The 18,551-nt window shown below is 41.9% G+C and overlaps 1 protein-coding gene across 6 annotated transcripts in view; it reads right to left on the bottom strand.

Moving 5' to 3' along the window:
• Positions 1–18,551, bottom strand: part of LOC133648825 (gamma-aminobutyric acid receptor subunit alpha-2-like) — a 128,671-nt gene that overhangs the window by 35,032 nt on the left and 75,088 nt on the right. For all 6 annotated transcript variants that reach the window (XM_062045292.1, XM_062045293.1, XM_062045290.1 and 3 more), the window contains one exon: positions 18,201–18,344. In XM_062045292.1, the coding sequence (XP_061901276.1) occupies positions 18,201–18,344 (144 nt within the window). The remainder of the gene's footprint in view (positions 1–18,200; positions 18,345–18,551) is intronic.

Below are 18,551 nucleotides of genomic sequence, written 5' to 3'. Positions count from 1 at the left end.
TCCTACATTTTTTAAAGAAGTGTTTTCTTGTATAGGGCAGCCTGTTCTTAACATTTTAAATAGCAGTTTTTTTTCTGGTGTGGTTCCTACCAGTTTTAAACACGCTGTGGTTCAACCACTTTTAAAGAAACCTGGTCTGGACAGTTCAGTTTTAGCCCATTTTAGACCCATTTCTAAGCTGCCTTTTCTCTCAAAAATCTTGGAGAAGATTGTTTTTACCCAGTTAAACACTTTTTTAGAGGACTCTGATATTTTAGAAGTCTTTCAGTCTGGGTTTAAACCCCTCCATAGTACCGAGTCAGCATTAGTAAGGGTTTTTAATGACATCTTTCGAGCAACAGACTTAGGTGATCATGTGATTTTAGTTTTACTCGATCTAACAGCAGCATTTGATACGGTGGACCATAATATTTTAATTAGCCGCCTACAACATCAAGTGGGCATCTGTGGTACTGCCCTGAGTTGGCTGAAGTCATATTTGACTAACAGGACCTTCTCTGTAAATGTTGCTGGTTCTGAATCTTCTGTTGCTCCCTTAATATGTGGGGTCCCACAGGGCTCAGTTTTAGGACCACTGCTCTTTTCTATTTATTTACTTCCCCTGGGCTCAATCCTAAGAAAGCATGGTATTTGTTTTCATTGTTACGCTGATGACACACACATTTATTTTCCGTTAAAGAAAAATCATGCCTCTTCAATACAGCCATTACTTGCTTGTCTTGATGACATCAAGGCCTGGATGGCCCTAAACTTCTTAAACTTCAATGAAAAGAAGACAGAAGTAATAATGTTTGGACCTAGTGGTACCTGTGAGCTTCCCCCTGTTGACTTTGGCCCCTTGGCTTTGTACGTTAAGCCCATGATCACCAACCTGGGTTTTCGTATTGACAGTGATTTTAAATTGGACCGTCAGATTGGCACAGTGGTGAAAGCCAGCTTTTTTTATTTACGTCAGCTGGCTAAGGTTAAAAAACTTCTTTCTAGGCAACAGTTTGAGACAGTAATCCATGCCTTTATTACATCTCGGCTGGATTACTGTAACGCTTTATATTTTGGAATTAGTCAGTCCTCCCTCTCACGTCTGCAGCTGGTCCAAAATGCAGCTGCCCGACTTTTAACAAACACAAGAAAAAGAGAGCACATTACTCCTGTTTTAGCCTCCCTCCACTGGCTGCCTGTGTCTTTTAGAGTCCATTTTAAAATTATCTTACTTGTTTTTAAATCCTTACATGGTCTTGCCCCACCTTACCTCTCTGAGCTGCTCCACCTCTATGCCCCCACCCGGTCCCTCAGGTCAGCTGATCAGCTGATCCTGGAGGTACCCAAATCCAAGCGTAAGCTCAGGGGGGACAGAGCCTTCTCTGTTGCGGGCCCCAAACTCTGGAATGATCTTCCACTTCATGTGAGACAGGCCCCTTCTTTGGCTATTTTTAACACCCTTCTTAAAACCCATTTTTATTCACTGGCTTTTAACCCAGCATGAGACTTTAAACTGTTTTTAACTTTTAACTTTTTTAACTGCTTTTTATCTAACAAAATTGTTCTTAGGGTAATTTTGTATTTGCTTTTTTAATGTGTATTTTACTTCTGTTTTAAATTTTATTTTTTAGTCTGTCCTTTGCCTTTATTTCTTTGTGGTGTACAGCCCTTTGTTTTTCAACTGTGGTTGTTTTTAAAGGGCTTTATAAATAAAGTTGGTATGGTATGGTATGGTATTTTTACAGCTTGTTCTTTATAATTTTGACAAAATAATAGAATGAGAAATGACACATTATATTATTGCATATGTCAGCAGACTAAATTAGGAGCCTGTGTTTGCTTACTACTATTCATTATTATTCTTGTCTATTGTGAGCGAACTGTTGTGCTGAATTTCCCCCAGGGATCATAAAAGACAAGTTGTCTAGTAAGTTCACTATTTTATTTAAGGACAAAATCGTTCTTCGTTTGCAATAAGAAACATATGTTTAATGTACCGTAAGATTTGTTGTTAATGTTAATGTTCCACCAAACGGGAAACCCTCCACACCCTGACTGCACCTGTAAATTATGTCCATAAAGATAATGAACAGTACAGTACAGAACGGTAGTTTTTGCTTTTGTTTATTTATTTTTGCACTGTTTTTTATTTTATTTGTGAAATTGAATTAATTAAATTTTTATTTTAATCAAACAATTATATGTAACAAAGGGCAATATTGTATTTTTCTATTCTTATCTTTATTATGTTATTTGGAATGTATGTTTTGTTCACAAATTAGTTTGTTAATCAACCATAACATTTGAGGCATTTGTGATTAAGGGCTATATAAATTTAGATTAATTGATTGATTGATTTTATTCTGATTATAGTATTATAATATTATTCTGGTTTTTAAATCGATACCACGTTTTATGCACCACACAATAGTAAAAATATTCTTCATTCACATGGCTGCACCTTCATATACGATATCACACGGTCTGCGTAGGGCTCCACAAGTTGTGGGGGCCCCATTTTGTGTGAAGAGACGCATGTAAAATGTAAATTGATGAACCGCAAGGTGCTTCATATGAAATTTAACAGCAAACTTATCTCTAGCCCCTTCCTGCTCCATCACCGATAAAAAGATTTTCTTTGACATTGTCACAGTCCCCTGCGGCGTGCACCAATGCCATCTTAAGGCAGCAATGTTGGGTGTGTTCCCTGGTGGGAATTTTTTCATCAAAACAATTTCTTCAGACATTTATTTTTGGATGTCCAAAAAATCCCAGATTTCAAATTTTCTGTAAGACTTATTATTCTCTAACAAAAAGTGTTTCTATTCTCACATTTCTCGACCGACTTAAATGGTTCCAAAGTAAAAAATTGTCCTTGCTAGTTAGTCAATTGCTAACATGTTAAGGTTAGCATGATAACATTTTAGCAAATTTTGCAGGTATACACCTCAGAGTCAAATATTTTAGGTCATGTATGCTAACTTTCAGCATGCTAATGTTAGCATGTTGGCATGCTAGCTTTGTTTACTCATGTTGCAGGTATACACGTGAGAGGTGTATATTTGGTTAACCCTATCCGGCTAGCATGCTAACTGTTCAAATTTCTGTTTGGCTTTATCCAAACCACAAAGTTCTCCCATAATCATTATGGTGTTGTCTTTGGATGGAACTTTTCATATTTGAGTTTGACCTTGCAATAAAAACAAACATGGTTTGAATCTTGGTAGTGTTACAGTAAATTATGACACTGTCGCAGTGAGGCACAACACAGACAACCAAGACCGTGGCACCTCCACAAGTCCCATCCTTCTATTATTTACAACGTGAAATGTCACATCCTCGGTTAACCAAACGGCGAAGATGAAACCGTACTACTCCATTTAGCACACTTCTGATACATGTGTTGGGTGTAACACACGGTTGTACAACATTGCACTTGAAAATAACAACTAGGGCACGACTGGCGGAATCGTAGGAACTTCGTAAGCGTGCGCTGCTACGCTCACATGCGCGTGCAAGATGTCCGTCCCAGTGAAGCCCGAGAGCACATTCAGTCGTGCCAAATGACCTAGTTTGCAAGTACGCTACATCAAACACTGACACACCACTAATGAATGATTCATTTAGAGTCAGCCAATCAGATAATGTAGAGCGACTAGTTCAAGCAAAGAAAGTCACTGGCAGGCATTTTGCCTCCTATGAAGGCATCATACACCACTTAACCTTGATAGGGGCATTTAGTGCATGAAAGGATATTCTGACTGAATGAAATTGATGCAGGGGTTCCCTTGATAGAGGAAGGCAGTCGCTGGGGAATCACGTTATACTGCTAACTGATACACTTGGGCAACAGTGGTGCAGGATTTGCTTCTAAACAAGACAACTGAACAACCGTGACTAAGGTCCAATCCCAATACACCCCCTCACTCACTACCACTAGCCCTCACCCATTACCACTCCACCTTCGAAATGAAGTAAAAAAAAGTAGAGCTTTGTAATCTTCCCTAAGAATTGGGACACCACTTGCTACGTCATTGCATAGTTTACATTCGGGCACGTAAGCGACAACATAGTTACGTTTGCACATACAGTACGTCCCACCTAGAATTGTACCGACACCAATATTTTGGTACCAAAATGTATTTCAATACATTTTTGATACTTTTCAAAATAAAGGACAACACAAAAAATTTCATTATTGGCTTCATTTTAACAGGACTTTAATCTTTAATCTTAATAAAACTTATGATTAAACATGTGGTTCTTATTGCACCCAAAGAACAATATTAGAATTAAATAAAAAATGCGCATCAAACACATGGGCTTTTTCTATTGCACTCAAATAACAGTTTATAATTATTTTACATATTAGATAAAGCCTGCCGTAATCTAGAATGAGTTTAGAATAGAATAGAAAGCTTTATTGTATTAAATGCTTCATGATTTATGGTTGCCAATTTTGACCTGTGCTTTAAAGGCCTACTGAAATGATTTTTTTTATTTAAACGGGGATAGCAGATCCATTCTATGTGTCATACTTGATCATTTTGCGATATTGCCATATTTTTGCTGAAAGGATTTAGTATAGAACAACGACGAAAGCTCCTCTCTGAGCTGCCACCTTACCGTGGTAGAGGAGTTTGCGTGTCCCAATGATCCTAGGAGCTACATTGTCCGGGGGCTTTATGCCCCCTGGTAGGGTCTCCCAAGACAAACTGGTCCTAGGTGAGGGATCAGACAAAGAGCAGTTCGAAGACCTCAATGAGAAATAAAAACTATGGACCCAGATTTCCCTCGCCCGGACGCGGGTCACCGGGGCCCCCCTCTGGAGCCAGGCCCGGAGGTGGGGCACGATGGCGAGCGCCTGGTGGCCGGGCCTGTCCCGAAGAGGCAACGTGGGTTCCCCCTCCAATGGGCTCACCACCCATAGCAGGGGTCATAGAGGTCGGGTGCGATGTGAGCTGGGCGGAAGCCGAAGGCAGGGCACTTGGCGGTCCGATCCTCGGCTACAGAAGCTAGCTCTTGGGACGTGGAACGTCACCTCGCTGGGGGGGAAGGAGCCTGAGCTAGTGCGCGAGGTGGAGAAGTTCCGACTAGACATAGTCGGACTCACTTCGACGCACAGCAAGGGCTCTGGAACCAGTTCTCTCGAGAGGGGCTGGACTCTCTTCTACTCTGGCGTTGCCGGCAGTGAGAGGCGACGGGCTGGGGTGGCAATTCTTGTTGCCCCCCGGCTCAGAGCCTGCATGTTGGAGTTCAACCCGGTGGACGAGAGGGTAGCTTCCCTCCGCCTTTGGGTGGGGGAACGGGTCCTGACTGTGGTTTGCGCTTATGCGCCAAACCGCAGCTCAGAGTACCCACCCTTTTTGGATTCACTCGAGGGAGTACTTGAGAGTGCTCCCCCGGGTGATTCCCTCGTTCTACTGGGGGACTTCAACGCTCATGTTGGCAGCGACAGTGAAACCTGGAGAGGCGTGATTGGGAAGAATGGCTGCCCGGATCTGAACCCGAGCGGTGTTTTGTTATTGGACTTTTGTGCCCATCACAGATTGTCTATAACGAACACCATGTTCAAACATAAGGGTGTCCATATTTGCACTTGGCACCAGGACACCCTAGGCCGCAGTTCCATGATCGACTTTGTAGTTGTGTCGTCGGATTTGCGGCCTCATGTTTTGGACACTCGGGTGAAGAGAGGGGCGGAGCTTTCTACCGATCACCACCTGGTGGTGAGTTGGCTGCGATGGTGGGGGAGGATGCCGGACAGACCTGGTAGGCCCAAACGCATTGTGAGGGTTTGCTGGGAACGTCTGGCAGAGTCTCCTGTCAGAGAGAGTTTCAATTCCCACCTCCGGAAGAACTTTGAACACGTCACGAGGGAGGTGCTGGACATGGAGTCCGAATGGACCATGTTCCGCACCTCTATTGTCGAGGCGGCTGATTGGAGCTGTGGCCGCAAGGTAGTTGGTGCCTGTCGTGGCGGTAATCCTAGAACCCGTTGGTGGACACCGGCGGTGAGGGATGCCGTCAAGCTGAAGAAGGAATCCTATCGGGTTCTTTTGGCTCATAGGACTCCTGAGGCAGCGGACAGGTACCGACAGGCCAAGCGGTGTGCGGCTTCGGCGGTCGCGGAGGCAAAAACTTGGACATGGGAGGAGTTCGGGGAAGCCATGGAAAACGACTTCCGGACGGCTTCGAAGCGATTCTGGACCACCATCCGCCGCCTCAGGAAGGGGAAGCAGTGCACTATCAACACCGTGTACGGTGAGGATCAATCCCACCAACACGTCTTCCTATGAGGAAGCAGTGCCTGGGGAATCTGTGGTGGGCTCTCCTATTTCTGGGGCTGAGGTTGCTGAGGTAGTTAAAAAGCTCCTCGGTGGCAAGGCCCCGGGGGTGGATGAGATCCGCCCGGAGTTCCTTAAGGCTCTGGATGCTGTGGGGCTGTCTTGGTTGGCAAGACTGCAGCATCGCTTGGGCATCGGGGGAGGTACCTCTGGATTGGCAGACCGGGGTGGTGGTTCCTCTCTTTAATAGGGGAACCGGAGGGTGTGTTCTAACTATCGTGGGATCACACTCCTCAGCCTTCCCGGTAAGGTCTATTCAGGTGTGCTGGAGAGGAGGCTACGCCGGATAGTCGAACCTCGGATTCAGGAGGAACAGTGTGGTTTTCGTCCTGGTCGTGGAACTGTGGACCAGCTCTATACTCTCGGCAGGGTCCTTGAGGGTGCATGGGAGTTTGCCCAACCAGTCTACATGTGTTTTGTGGACTTGGAGAAGGCATTCGACCGTGTCCCTCGGGAAGTCCTGTGGGGAGTGCTCAGAGAGTATGGGGTATCGGACTGTCTGATTGTGGCGGTCCGCTCCCTGTATGATCAGTGCCAGAGTTTGGTCCGCATTGCCGGCAGTAAGTCAGACACGTTTCCAGTGAGGGTTGGACTCCGCCAAGGCTGCCCTTTGTCACCGATTCTGTTCATAACTTTTATGGGTAGAATTTCTAGGCGCAGTCAAGGCGTTGAGGGGATCTGGTTTGGTGGCTGCAGGATTAGGTCTCTGCTTTTTGCAGATGATGTGGTCCTGATGGCTTTATCTGGCCAGGATCTTCAGCTCTCGCTGGATCGGTTCGCAGCTGAGTGTGAAGCGACTGGGATGAGAATCAGCACCTCCAAGTCCGAATCCATGGTTCTCGCCCGGAAAAGGGTGGAGTGCCATCTCCGGGTTGCGGAAGAGACCCTGCCCCAAGTGGAGGAGTTCAAGTACCTCGGAGTCTTGTTCACGAGTGAGGGAAGAGTGGATCGTGAGATCGACAGGCGGATCGGTGCGGCGTCTTCAGTAATGCGGACGCTGTATCGATCCGTTGTGGTGAAGAAGGAGCTGAGCCGGAAGGCAAAGCTCTCAATTTACCGGTCGATCTACGTTCCCATCCTCACCTATGGTCATGAGCTTTGGGTTATGACCGAAAGGACAAGATCACGGGTACAAGCGGCCGAAATGAGTTTCCTCCGCCGGGTGGCGGGGCTCTCCCTTAGAGATAGGGTGAGAAGCTCTGCCATCCGGGGGAGCTCAAAGTAAAGCCGCTGCTCCTCCACATCGAGAGGAGCATCTGGTCAGGATGCCACCCGAACGCCTCCCTAGGGAGGTGTTTAGGGCACGTCCGACCGGTAGGAGGCCACGGGGAAGACCCAGGACACGTTGGGAAGACTATGTCTCCCGGCTGGCCTGGGAACGCCTCGGGATCCCCCGGGAGGAGCTGGACGAAGTGGCTGGGGAGAGGGAAGTCTGGGCTTCCCTGCTTAAGCTGCTGCCCCCGCGACCCGACCTCGGATAAGCGGAAGAAGATGGATGGATGGATGGACAACGACGATAAAGTTCGCAACTTTTGGTCTCTGATAAAAAAAAGCCTTGCCCCTACCGGAAGTAGCGTGACGTAGTCAGTTGTTCGCCTCCTCATATTTTCCGATTGTTTTCAACGCAGCTAGAGCGATTCGGACAGAGAAAGCGACGATTACCCCATTAATTTGAGCGAGGATGAAAGATTCGTGGATGAGGAACGTTAGAGTGACGGACTAGAATGCAGTGCAAGACATATCTTTTTTCGCTCTGACCGTAACTTAGGTACAAGCTGGCTCATTGGATTCCACACTCTCTCCTTTTTCTATTGTAGATCACGGATTTGTATTTTAAACCACCTCGGATACTATATCCTCTTGAAAATGAGAGTCGAGAACGCGAAATGGACATTCACAGTGACTTTTATCTCCACGACAATACATCGGCGAAGCTCTTTAGCTACTGAGCTAATGTGATAGCATCGGGCTCAAATGCAGATAGAAACAAAATAAATAAATCCCTGACTGGAAGGATAGACAGAAGATCAACAATACTATTAAACCATGTACACGTAACTACACGGTTAATAATTCTCAGCCTGGCAAAGCTTAACAATGCTGTTGCTAACTACGCTGAAGCTAACTTAGCAACTTAGCAACCGGACCTCACAGAGCTATGATAAAAACATTAGCGCTCCACCTACGCCAGCCAGCCCTCATCTGCTCATCAACACCCGTGCTCACCTGTGTTCCAGCGATCGACGGCGCGACGAAGGACTTCACCCGATCACAGATGCGGGTGGCGGCTAGCGTCGGCTAGCGCGTCTGCTATCCAAGTAAGTCCTCCTTGTTGTGTTGCTACAGCCAGCCGCTAATACACCGATCCCACCTACAACTTTCTTCTTTGCAGTCTCCATTGTTCATTAAACAAATTGCAAAAGATTCACCAACACAGATGTCCAGAATACTGTGGAATTATGAGATGAAAACAGAGCTATTTTGCATTGATTTCAATGGGGTACCGATACTTCAGTTTCACTGGATATGTCACGCGCATACGTCATCATCCAAAGACTTTTCAACCGGAAGTTTAGCGGGAAATTTTAAATTGCACTTTATAAGTTAACCCGGCCGTATTGGCATGTGTTGCAATGTTAAGATTTCATCATTGATATATAAACTATCAGACTGCGTGGTCGGTAGTAGTGGGTTTCAGTAGGCCTTTAAGACTAATGCAAAAATTAGTAAACACTGATAACAAGGCTAAAAATACACAGATAAGACAAGTAGTTAAACACACATTGTTTTAAAGATAAAACACAAATGAAAAAGTGGGAATTTGTTTTGACATTCGGTCAAATCACTTGCATTATTTTAAATTACATGGGTGGTTTGGGCTGGTCTAATAATTTTCAACAAGCCAACCAGCTGTATGCATATCCCATATCTACTGTATATGTGCACAGGGGAGGCTGTTAACAATATTACCTGCCACGCTTTAAACTCTTTGTGCCGGTCTGGATGTTTGTTATTTAAATGTTTACATACATTTGAAACAACGGTGGTAATGCTGTTTTGACACATTTGGTGAGGCATGTTCTAAAGCAGCGCAGCACTTCCGTGTTTAAAGCATCATCTTTATTGACAGTTCTGAAGCCCAAATACTTTCATATTGCGTTCCACGCACCTGTTCTATTACCCGTAGACTTGTTGTTATTTTGGCATTATTCCTTTGGACGATTATTATGATTGTATGCGCTCTGTGTGAGCATTTTGACATACGAATGCGTCGGCTCAGCAACATCACTGCCACACGGCAGGAGATGTGGATGAAAAATAACTACGGCTGTTTTCCAAAGGCACTAGAACCACAAAAAAAGTTGTCATGCTTTTATATTTACCATTACATACACCTTTTTTGAGACAGTGATAATTACTTGATCATTTTTTGTAAATAAGTAATACAGCAAAATTAGTTTTAACTTACAATTGTGTAGATGCTCCTGCTGATGGCATCATATGTATCTTCCTCACTTTCTCTCAGGTGTAGACATATTACGATGTGGAACATGTTAAATCCATACATTATTGTTTTGGCAGTGAGAAGATCGGTAGGTTGGAGTTCAAATCCCAGCCGAGTCATACCAAAGACTATAAAAATGGGACCCGTTTCCTCCCTGCTTGGCACTCAGCATCAAGGGTTGGAGTTGGGGGTTAAATCACCAAAATGATTCCCGGGCGCGGCGCCGCTGCTGCCCACTGCTCCCCAAGGGGATGGGTCAAATGCAGAGGACAAATTTCACCACATCTAGTGTGTGTGTGACAATCATTGGTACTTTAATCTTTAATCTTTAAACTGCAACTTCCTTATATCACAAAAAAAAAAAAGCATCTGATTGGCTCCCCTTCATAGCTAACTCCCGGACCCTCTTTCATAAGTGCACTGTTAAAGAGTTCAAAGTTAAAGTTAAAGTACCAATGATTGTCACACACACACTAGGTGTAGCGAAATGACCCTCTGCATTTAACCCATCCCTTTGTTCCACCCCCTGGGAGGTGAGGGGAGCAGTGAGCAGCAGCGGTGGCCGCATCCGGGAATCATTTTGGTGATTTAACCCCTAACTCCAACCCTTGATGCTGAGTGCCAAGTAGGGAGGCAATGGGTCCCATTTTTAAAATCTTTGGTATGACTCAGCCAGGGTTTGAACTCATGACCTACCGATCTCAGGGTGGACACTCTAACCACAAGGCCACTGTTAAAGAGTTTTATTTGGATATATTCCAAACTTGTCCCGCCTATCTATAAGACGAAATTAGATATGATTGGATTTCATTTCAGTCAAATTTTGTTTCGTTTTTATTCGTTGAGTAAAATGTCAGTTAATTTTGTTATCGTCTGAGTCAAAATGCATTTGTTCTGATTCACTATTGTTTAATTTTCTTCAGGGGGAAATAGGTTGCTGACAATAACTAAGATGGAAATAATTAGACAATTAATTTAACACTGGCTAACAATTAATGTTAAAAGAAGGTTAGCTAAAAATTTCCCCATGGTTAGTTACAACCAAACTTGGAACTAACGTTTAGAAAACATTGGCATTAATGGCGCGTTTTTTAACCGTCTGTATTACTTTATTTAACTTACGTAAAAAATCGATATTTGGACATTTGGTCCATCCATTCAGAAAAACCCCATGTTTTAATCGTGATACTTCAGAGAATGGATCATTTCATTTCAAAATGCGTTCCATTTTGTCCACAAACGATGCTGAGATCATTATCCATGCGTTCGTTACATCTCGTCTCGATTACTGTAACGTTTTATTTTCGGGCCTCCCTATGTCTAGCATTAAAAGATTACAGTTGGTACAAAATGCGTCTGCTAGACTTTTGACAAAAACAAGAAAGTTTGATCATATTACGCCTATACTGGCTCACTTGCACTGGCTTCCTGTGCACCTAAGATGCGACTTTAAGGTTTTACTACTTACGTATAAAATACTACACGGTCAAGCTCCTGCCTATCTTGCCGATTGTATTGTACCATATGTCCCGGCAAGAAATCTGCGTTCAAAGAACTCCGGCTTATTAGTGATTCCCAGAGCCCAAAAAAAGTCTGCGGGCTATAGAGCGTTTTCTATTCGAGCTCCAATATTATGGAATGCCCTCCCGGTAAAAGTTAGAGATGCTACCTCAGTAGAAGCATTTAAGTCTCATCTTAAAACTCATTTGTATACTCTAGCCTTTAAATAGACTCCCTTTTTAGACCAGTTGATCTGCCGTTTCTTTTCTTTTCTTTTCTACTCTGCTCCGGGGTGGACCGCTAGCCTGTTCATCGGATGGGGACATCTCTACGCTGCTGACCCGTCTCCGCTCGGGATGGTTCCTGCTGGCCCCACCATGGACTGGACTTTCGCTGATGTGTTGGACTTTCACAATATTATGTCAGACCCACTCGACATCCATTGCTTTCGGTCTCCCCTAGAGGGGGGGCGTTACCCACATATGCGGTCCTCTCCAAGGTTTCTCATAGTCATTCACATTGACGTCCCACTGGGGTGAGTTTTCCTTGCCCGTATGTGGGCTCTGTACCGAGGATGTCGTTGTGGCTTGTACAGCCCTTTGAGACACTTGTGATTTAGGGCTATATAAATAAACATTGATTGATGATTGATTGATTTGTTCCCAACTCTAGTAATGATCCTTCTGCAAGTTCAAGAAATCTGGTTATGTTTACTTCCTTGTATTGTCGACTCTCCACCAGAGCCAAAACCGATGCCGGTGGGACCAATCCGAGTACCTCACTAAACCATCCAATCTCTACTTTGTTTATTATCTGAGTGTTTAGCTTATTTGGTCGCACATGAGTTATGTTTATTTGTGGGGATCCCCATTAGCTGTGCTCTGGCTAGTATAACAAAAATCGCAATCATACTTGATTATAAAAGTCCTTAATCAAAGATAGCCCTAGTAAAATGCTTTCATGTTGGCAGGTGTGTATTGAAAATTAAAATCCATGCATAAAAAGGCTACTTTTCACACGGTGACGCAAGAAGAAAGACACGGGGGAGAAATGCACAATTGGTGAATGAGACACACAATTGGGTCCTAATACACATTTCCTCTCTGACAACTAGACGTGCAAACATGAAAAGCAGCAGTGATCTCTCGGCAGTGATGACTCTCGCTTGCTTCTATCCTGCTTCCGCCACAACATAATATTGCTAAATTTAGATCAATGCTGTCTTGAGACTCACACAAGCTTTCAGATCTACTGCACTACTTTCTTATGAAAACTAAACATTTGTATTGTAAAATGGCAAAAATGCAATCACTCTAAAACATAATTTTCATCACAAAAACAACTTTGTACTTTCACTTCCTCATTGCTGCATGAATTTGTGACTTTGCCACACATTGTATTGATTTTTGTTTGTTCTGCCGGAGATTATTTTAATTTGAAGCTACTATGATAAATACATTTTAAGAGCATTAAACTCCTTTAAGTCAGGCAATGGGCAAACTCTGTGAGTGCTTTACGCAGCATGAGAGGTGTCCAGACTGGTCAACAGATATATTTATTTTACCTTTAACAAGAAGCACTCCCATCTTAAAATAGCAGATTTATACCATAAATGGATTGACAGGTCTTCATTAATGTGGATGTATGTTTGTTTATAAAAACATGAACATAATACTAAAAGTGTTTGATAAACATTTTAAGTGCATCCTTTATTTCTTAACTCTTTTTGTTCATTCCATATCAAACACCATTAATATTGTGGTAATTCCCATCAGAATTTTATGCTGCCAATTCGGATACTGATCACCCATCCAAGAGTGAGATTGGCCGATACCGATCACATGTTTTAAGTGTAATTTAGAAAGTGATTTTGTTTCTCAGTTGTGGTCAAGTTGGGGCTGCAGCAGTACTCAGTTTAATACACTTTTCCACCACCTGTGGCAGTAATGCAGCTGTCAGTTGATGCATCATAAGCTCAAACATTTAGAAGAAGTCCGGAGTAAAAGTCACGGAGACGTTTTTTATGAGTCCCTTCCTTTGCAGTATATTTGATTAGTATTTGTGTTAATTTAAATCAACTTTTCAAATTTAACTTTTTAACCTTCATAAAATATTGTCATAACATTTGGGATGATACATTGACTTACAACTTGTGGAATGAAACTTCTGTCATGACATGAGGGGGTCTGTATCGCTTTCACTGGCACTAAGCAATTTTGAGGAGGGGGCAAAAATCTACAAATGTGCTGACTTGCTTTACAGCATAAATCACTCCCCCTTCCCCCACTTGTTAAAAAGACGGAATTTGATGCAAACGTCTACGTGCCGCCAGAAAACTAAAAGGAGAATGCTTACGTGCAATTACTGCTATCATGGTTGTGTGTGTGTGAGTGTGTGCGCATGCATCCATATAACAGCATATTGGCGATTGCCCTCGAAAAATGGCACGGCATTCTTTCATTTTCGGCAAACTTCCCTCTTCAATTTGGTATGAAATTAATTTGCAGACTTAAAAGTATTGCCATCACAGAACATTCGGTAACATTCAAAGAAAGTAGAAGGTAAAAATTTCGGCAACCGAAAAATTGCTTGCCGTTTGCACCATGCACCACCAAAAAGCAACCCAAATGCACCCTTCGGGTAACATTAATTGCCCAAAGAGGCTAACGTAATCACAACATTGTGGGAACCAGCTGGGTTAATTGTAAAAAACATCTGTGTAAACGTGATCACAGATCACTCTGAGACAACACACATAGTTGTAATAAATAATTTGAAAAAAAACAACTAAAGTTAGTGTAGTGATTTCAATATCAAATGTATTTACATTACACACCTACATTTGCATTTAAACCATTTGTGTTACCCTGTTTCTGGTAACTCTGTTCATTAATATTATTTGAGTGTTTGCTTGATAATTTATTTAATTCTTTTTTTTTTTTCATCCATTTTCTACCGCTTGTAAATATATGAATGATTTTATTGTTGCACTCAATTGCTTCCTTGCATTACAAATTATTTTTGCACATTGCTGTTGCAGGTTTTTGTTACCAAAAATAATAAACCGAATGAGAATCAGCTTTATTGGCCAGTTATGTTTAACACAGGGAATTTAACTTGGGACATTGCTCTCTCGGTAGAATGTAAACATTAAATAGTAACAAATAGCTACAAATAAAAACATGTAATTTAAGACTAATATGTACAAGACTGATGAGACAAGATTACACTTTTACTGTAAATAAAAAGCGTTATCACTTGTAACGTTCAACCCCAGGCCACTCTTGTAGTTCAATGTTCTACATTTTGAATTTAGGAACCATATATGGCACCCTGGATATCATTCATTCATTGGTATTATTTGTGTTATTATTGCATTGGTCTTATTTATGTTCTCAACTGTGCCACCAGCATGTACTTATAACTGACATGTCATATGTAAAGACATGCCAGGCTAACAATGAGATCATGTAAACAACAGTGCCAGAGCCGCAATGAGTTTATAGTAGGTGTGTGAATGACCAAGAATCAATATTATTGGCAGAAATTGAGGGCCCCCAATTCAATAGAGGGCCCCAAAATCAGTAATAGAGGGCCACAGAATCAAATGTTGCTATGGCCCCATCGAGGCTTGGGCCAAAAGATAGGAAGGCAGAGTGGTGTGTGTATTGACAAAGCATGTCCTAAACACGTGTAAAACTGAACATAAACAAATCAAAGTAGCAACTTAAAATATCAAAAGGTACAAGGCAAAAAATCTACTCACTCAAATCAGTTAAGTAAAAAACATCTGCTTTGCCTTCAGCACGTCTGACTTATTCACAACGAAATGGCCATCGCATTCAACCTTTCTGCTCTTATATAGGGCTTCCAATACTACCTGGAATGCGTAACTCTTGCCCATACATGGGTTTACAAACACAAATCCAAATCTAACATTTCCACACCTCAAAACAGTAAGCCTTCAATAGTGTGTCTTCATAGTGTTGAAAAAAAAACCCCGAAAGATACTAAGGCTATCTAATCCTCATATTTCTCTGACCTAACATAAGATGAACTAAATAGAAAACATACTAAACTCCTATGAATTGGTACAGTCTGATCAGTGATGACATCGTCAACCCCACAAAACTAGTAAATACCTGGCGGCTTCACCCCAAACATTTCTGAAGGTGAGCTACCACCACATGTAAGTATCTTGCAACAGATAACTTAATACATATACTGTAACTGAAACCAAAATGAAACCAGTACTGCTAGAAATGCGAGCAAACCAATAACATTATTATGTAAATTATACCTGTTGAGATGAGTGATGAGTGCCAAGCTCATCCACTCTGTCACAAGGACTGCTTCTAAAATGCCCATAAAAAGTGGTACATGTCTCCTGCATGTTTGAAAACATAGCAAAATGACACAGGTAGGAGCCTGATAACATAAATGCGCAGTGAATAAGAGTGTCTCCGTGGTGATGCCCCGTATAGTAAACGCAAAATTCTCATTTAAATAAGGCGGTCTGCGCCACTTTTCAATTGTAAATGCAGTCCTAGAAAATCACATGCAACACACCCACTAATAGTACACACTATTTTATAGATTGCACACGCTGTTCACTATGTGGTCTTTGGATCTTAGTAAATCAGGCCCATAATCGTTTCACAGCACTATTTAAGAGTGATTGCAATTTTAGGGCTTATTTACAATGGTGCTGTACGTTATTACCTGTGTGACAGTCAGTTCTTTCGTTGTTTGTCGTACTTGAGAAGTATACGCACCATGCAGGACAATAAAGTATTTGATGAGCACACAGCATTCGTGACTTTTTGTTCTCTAAATTATTGACGTGCACACTGCATTTATGCTTTTTTGTTCTCTCTAATTATTGATGTGCTCACTGCATTCATGCTCTTTTGTTCTCTAAAATTATATATGTGCACACTGCACAGCACTCATGCTTTTTTTCTAAAATCATTGATGTGCACACAGCACTCATGCTTTCCTCCTCTAAAATCACAGATTTGCACACAGCACTCGTGCTTTTCTCCGCTGTGGGCATCCCTTTTGTCGCAACAGGCATTTGCACTTCTTTTGTCTTTAAATGTGGTTCCACATCAGCCTCACTCATGGCTATCAATTTCCTTCCCATCTTTCTATTCACACACACATAAAGACACAGAAAAAAATGCTTCTAAAGGTCTGCCATCTTTTTTCCCCACAGGGAGCTTAGAGAGAATGGAAAGGTTTGTCTCAGCAGCTGCAGATCACCTGTCATACTTTGAGTCTCTGGTCCAAACTAAATGCAGTTTAGCGTTAGCATTGAGCTTTATTAAATAGACACTCCTAGATTCTAATCCTTGCCAATATGAAACACATGTGTCTCTGCTTATTCCAGCCAAATATGCTGCAGAGAGCAACAGAACGAGAAAATAGATTTTCTCACAGCAAGCTACAGCTGCCTCCTGCAACACGTGGGAGGTGAACAAGTTCAATATCAAGCCATACAAACACACAATCCCAGCTTGGAATGCTACTCCGTGTGGAGCTGACAGAACGAAGCTCCCTCACAAAAGTGACAAATGTGATCTCTTTCCGCACATTTTTTTTACATCATGAACATCTGCACACACAGGGAGTGTGTAGAAATAGATGAAGGTGTGAAGATGGTGGTCAAACTCGTGCAAAATTCTCAAATGAATTGAGAAATTTCCACATTTCAATTCAGTTTAATCAATTTAAATTGTATATGAATAGCGGTTGGAAACAGAAAGTTAAATTGCAATTGATATTTTTGGTGTATTCCAGAATCATGCTTTAACTGTGTATGTCATGCATGACTGCTTTACATATTTCATAGAAATGTCACTAATATAAACTTCATGCACACGCTTTTGCTACATTCAATGCATGGTTTTGTCAAACATCCATCCATCCATCCATTTTCTACCGCTTGTCCCTTTTGGGGACGCGGGGGGTGCTGGAGCCTATTTTAGCTGCATTCGGGCGGAAGGCGTGGTACACCCTGGACAAGTCGCCACCTCATCACAGGGCGGTTTTGTCAAACATTAAGAATAAAATAATCTGTGTAGTAAAATCATCTTCCATTAATTTTTTTTTATTTTGTTTGATTTATTATCACTTTCAAATGATGGAAAATGGTGTAGTATACTCCATTTCCCAGAATCATCCAAATTTTGAAAATAGAGGGATATTAGTGTTTAATTTTTGTGTTTGTAGAATATTTTTAGTATTTAAACAAATGATTCCCCTTTAAATTGTAATTATTCAAATTAATTGAACAGAAATTGCTAATTTGGCATTTTGATGGGCTGCAGCAGTACCCAGATGTAATACTTTTTTCCACCACTTGTGGCAAAAATGACAATCTCAAACAGAAGAGGTCTGACGCTAAAGTCATAGAGAAGTTTCTAAAGCGCAAAAAATATGACGGAAGTGGTGCGGCTGTAATTTCATTTGCACTTAAATTTGATTGACAATTTATTTGAAAAACATATTCATTATTATTTTATTTTCATTTATTTTAGCAGGGAATATTCGTATGTAAATGTAGTTTTCGTCATTTGTTATGCAGTATTTTGGTTAGCACTTATTTTTTTTTAATCAGACTGACCAAAGCCTAAATTGAAGTGGTAAATAAATACAAATATTTGTGATTAAATCATGGTTTCATATCATTTGACAAGGCTGTAAACTTTATTTATTGAATATGATTAAATCAAGAGTAAGATATCTAATTCAGTGTTATATTTGAGTGGGTCCCGGGCCATTCTGTAGTGGAAAAGTTGGGCCCCGAGGTAACAAAGATTAGGAACTCATTCTCTAGACTTCACCTCACCTCCTCAATAACGTACCTGTGCTTGATTTAATGGTCTCTTGTCCAACGGTTTGTCCAAGTAAGTCATACTGGTTCAAGCGAGAGCTTTCTTCTTCCACTACCACAGAATCGGAGGCATTCCGCGTCCAAACGTAAGTCACTTCTGAGATGGTGTAGGCATCTGGAAGAAGAAAGCATGCCCAGAGGATGAGTGTCACTAATGTACTTTATCATTGATCATGAATAAGATCATGGACACAAACTATAAGCAAAAACTAGCTTTGTCAAAAAACACGGAAACGTGCCATTGAAAGAAAGTGTTGATAAACACGTGATGAAAATGTAATGATAACCATAGAAAGAGATATGGCACTACTCTGTCCTGGCT

Source organism: Entelurus aequoreus, linkage group LG04, assembly GCF_033978785.1.
Source record: "Entelurus aequoreus isolate RoL-2023_Sb linkage group LG04, RoL_Eaeq_v1.1, whole genome shotgun sequence".
Lineage (NCBI taxonomy): Eukaryota > Metazoa > Chordata > Actinopteri > Syngnathiformes > Syngnathidae > Entelurus > Entelurus aequoreus.
The sequence above is the reverse complement of the archived record's forward strand: the minus strand, read 5'-3'. Positions and strand labels throughout refer to the sequence as shown.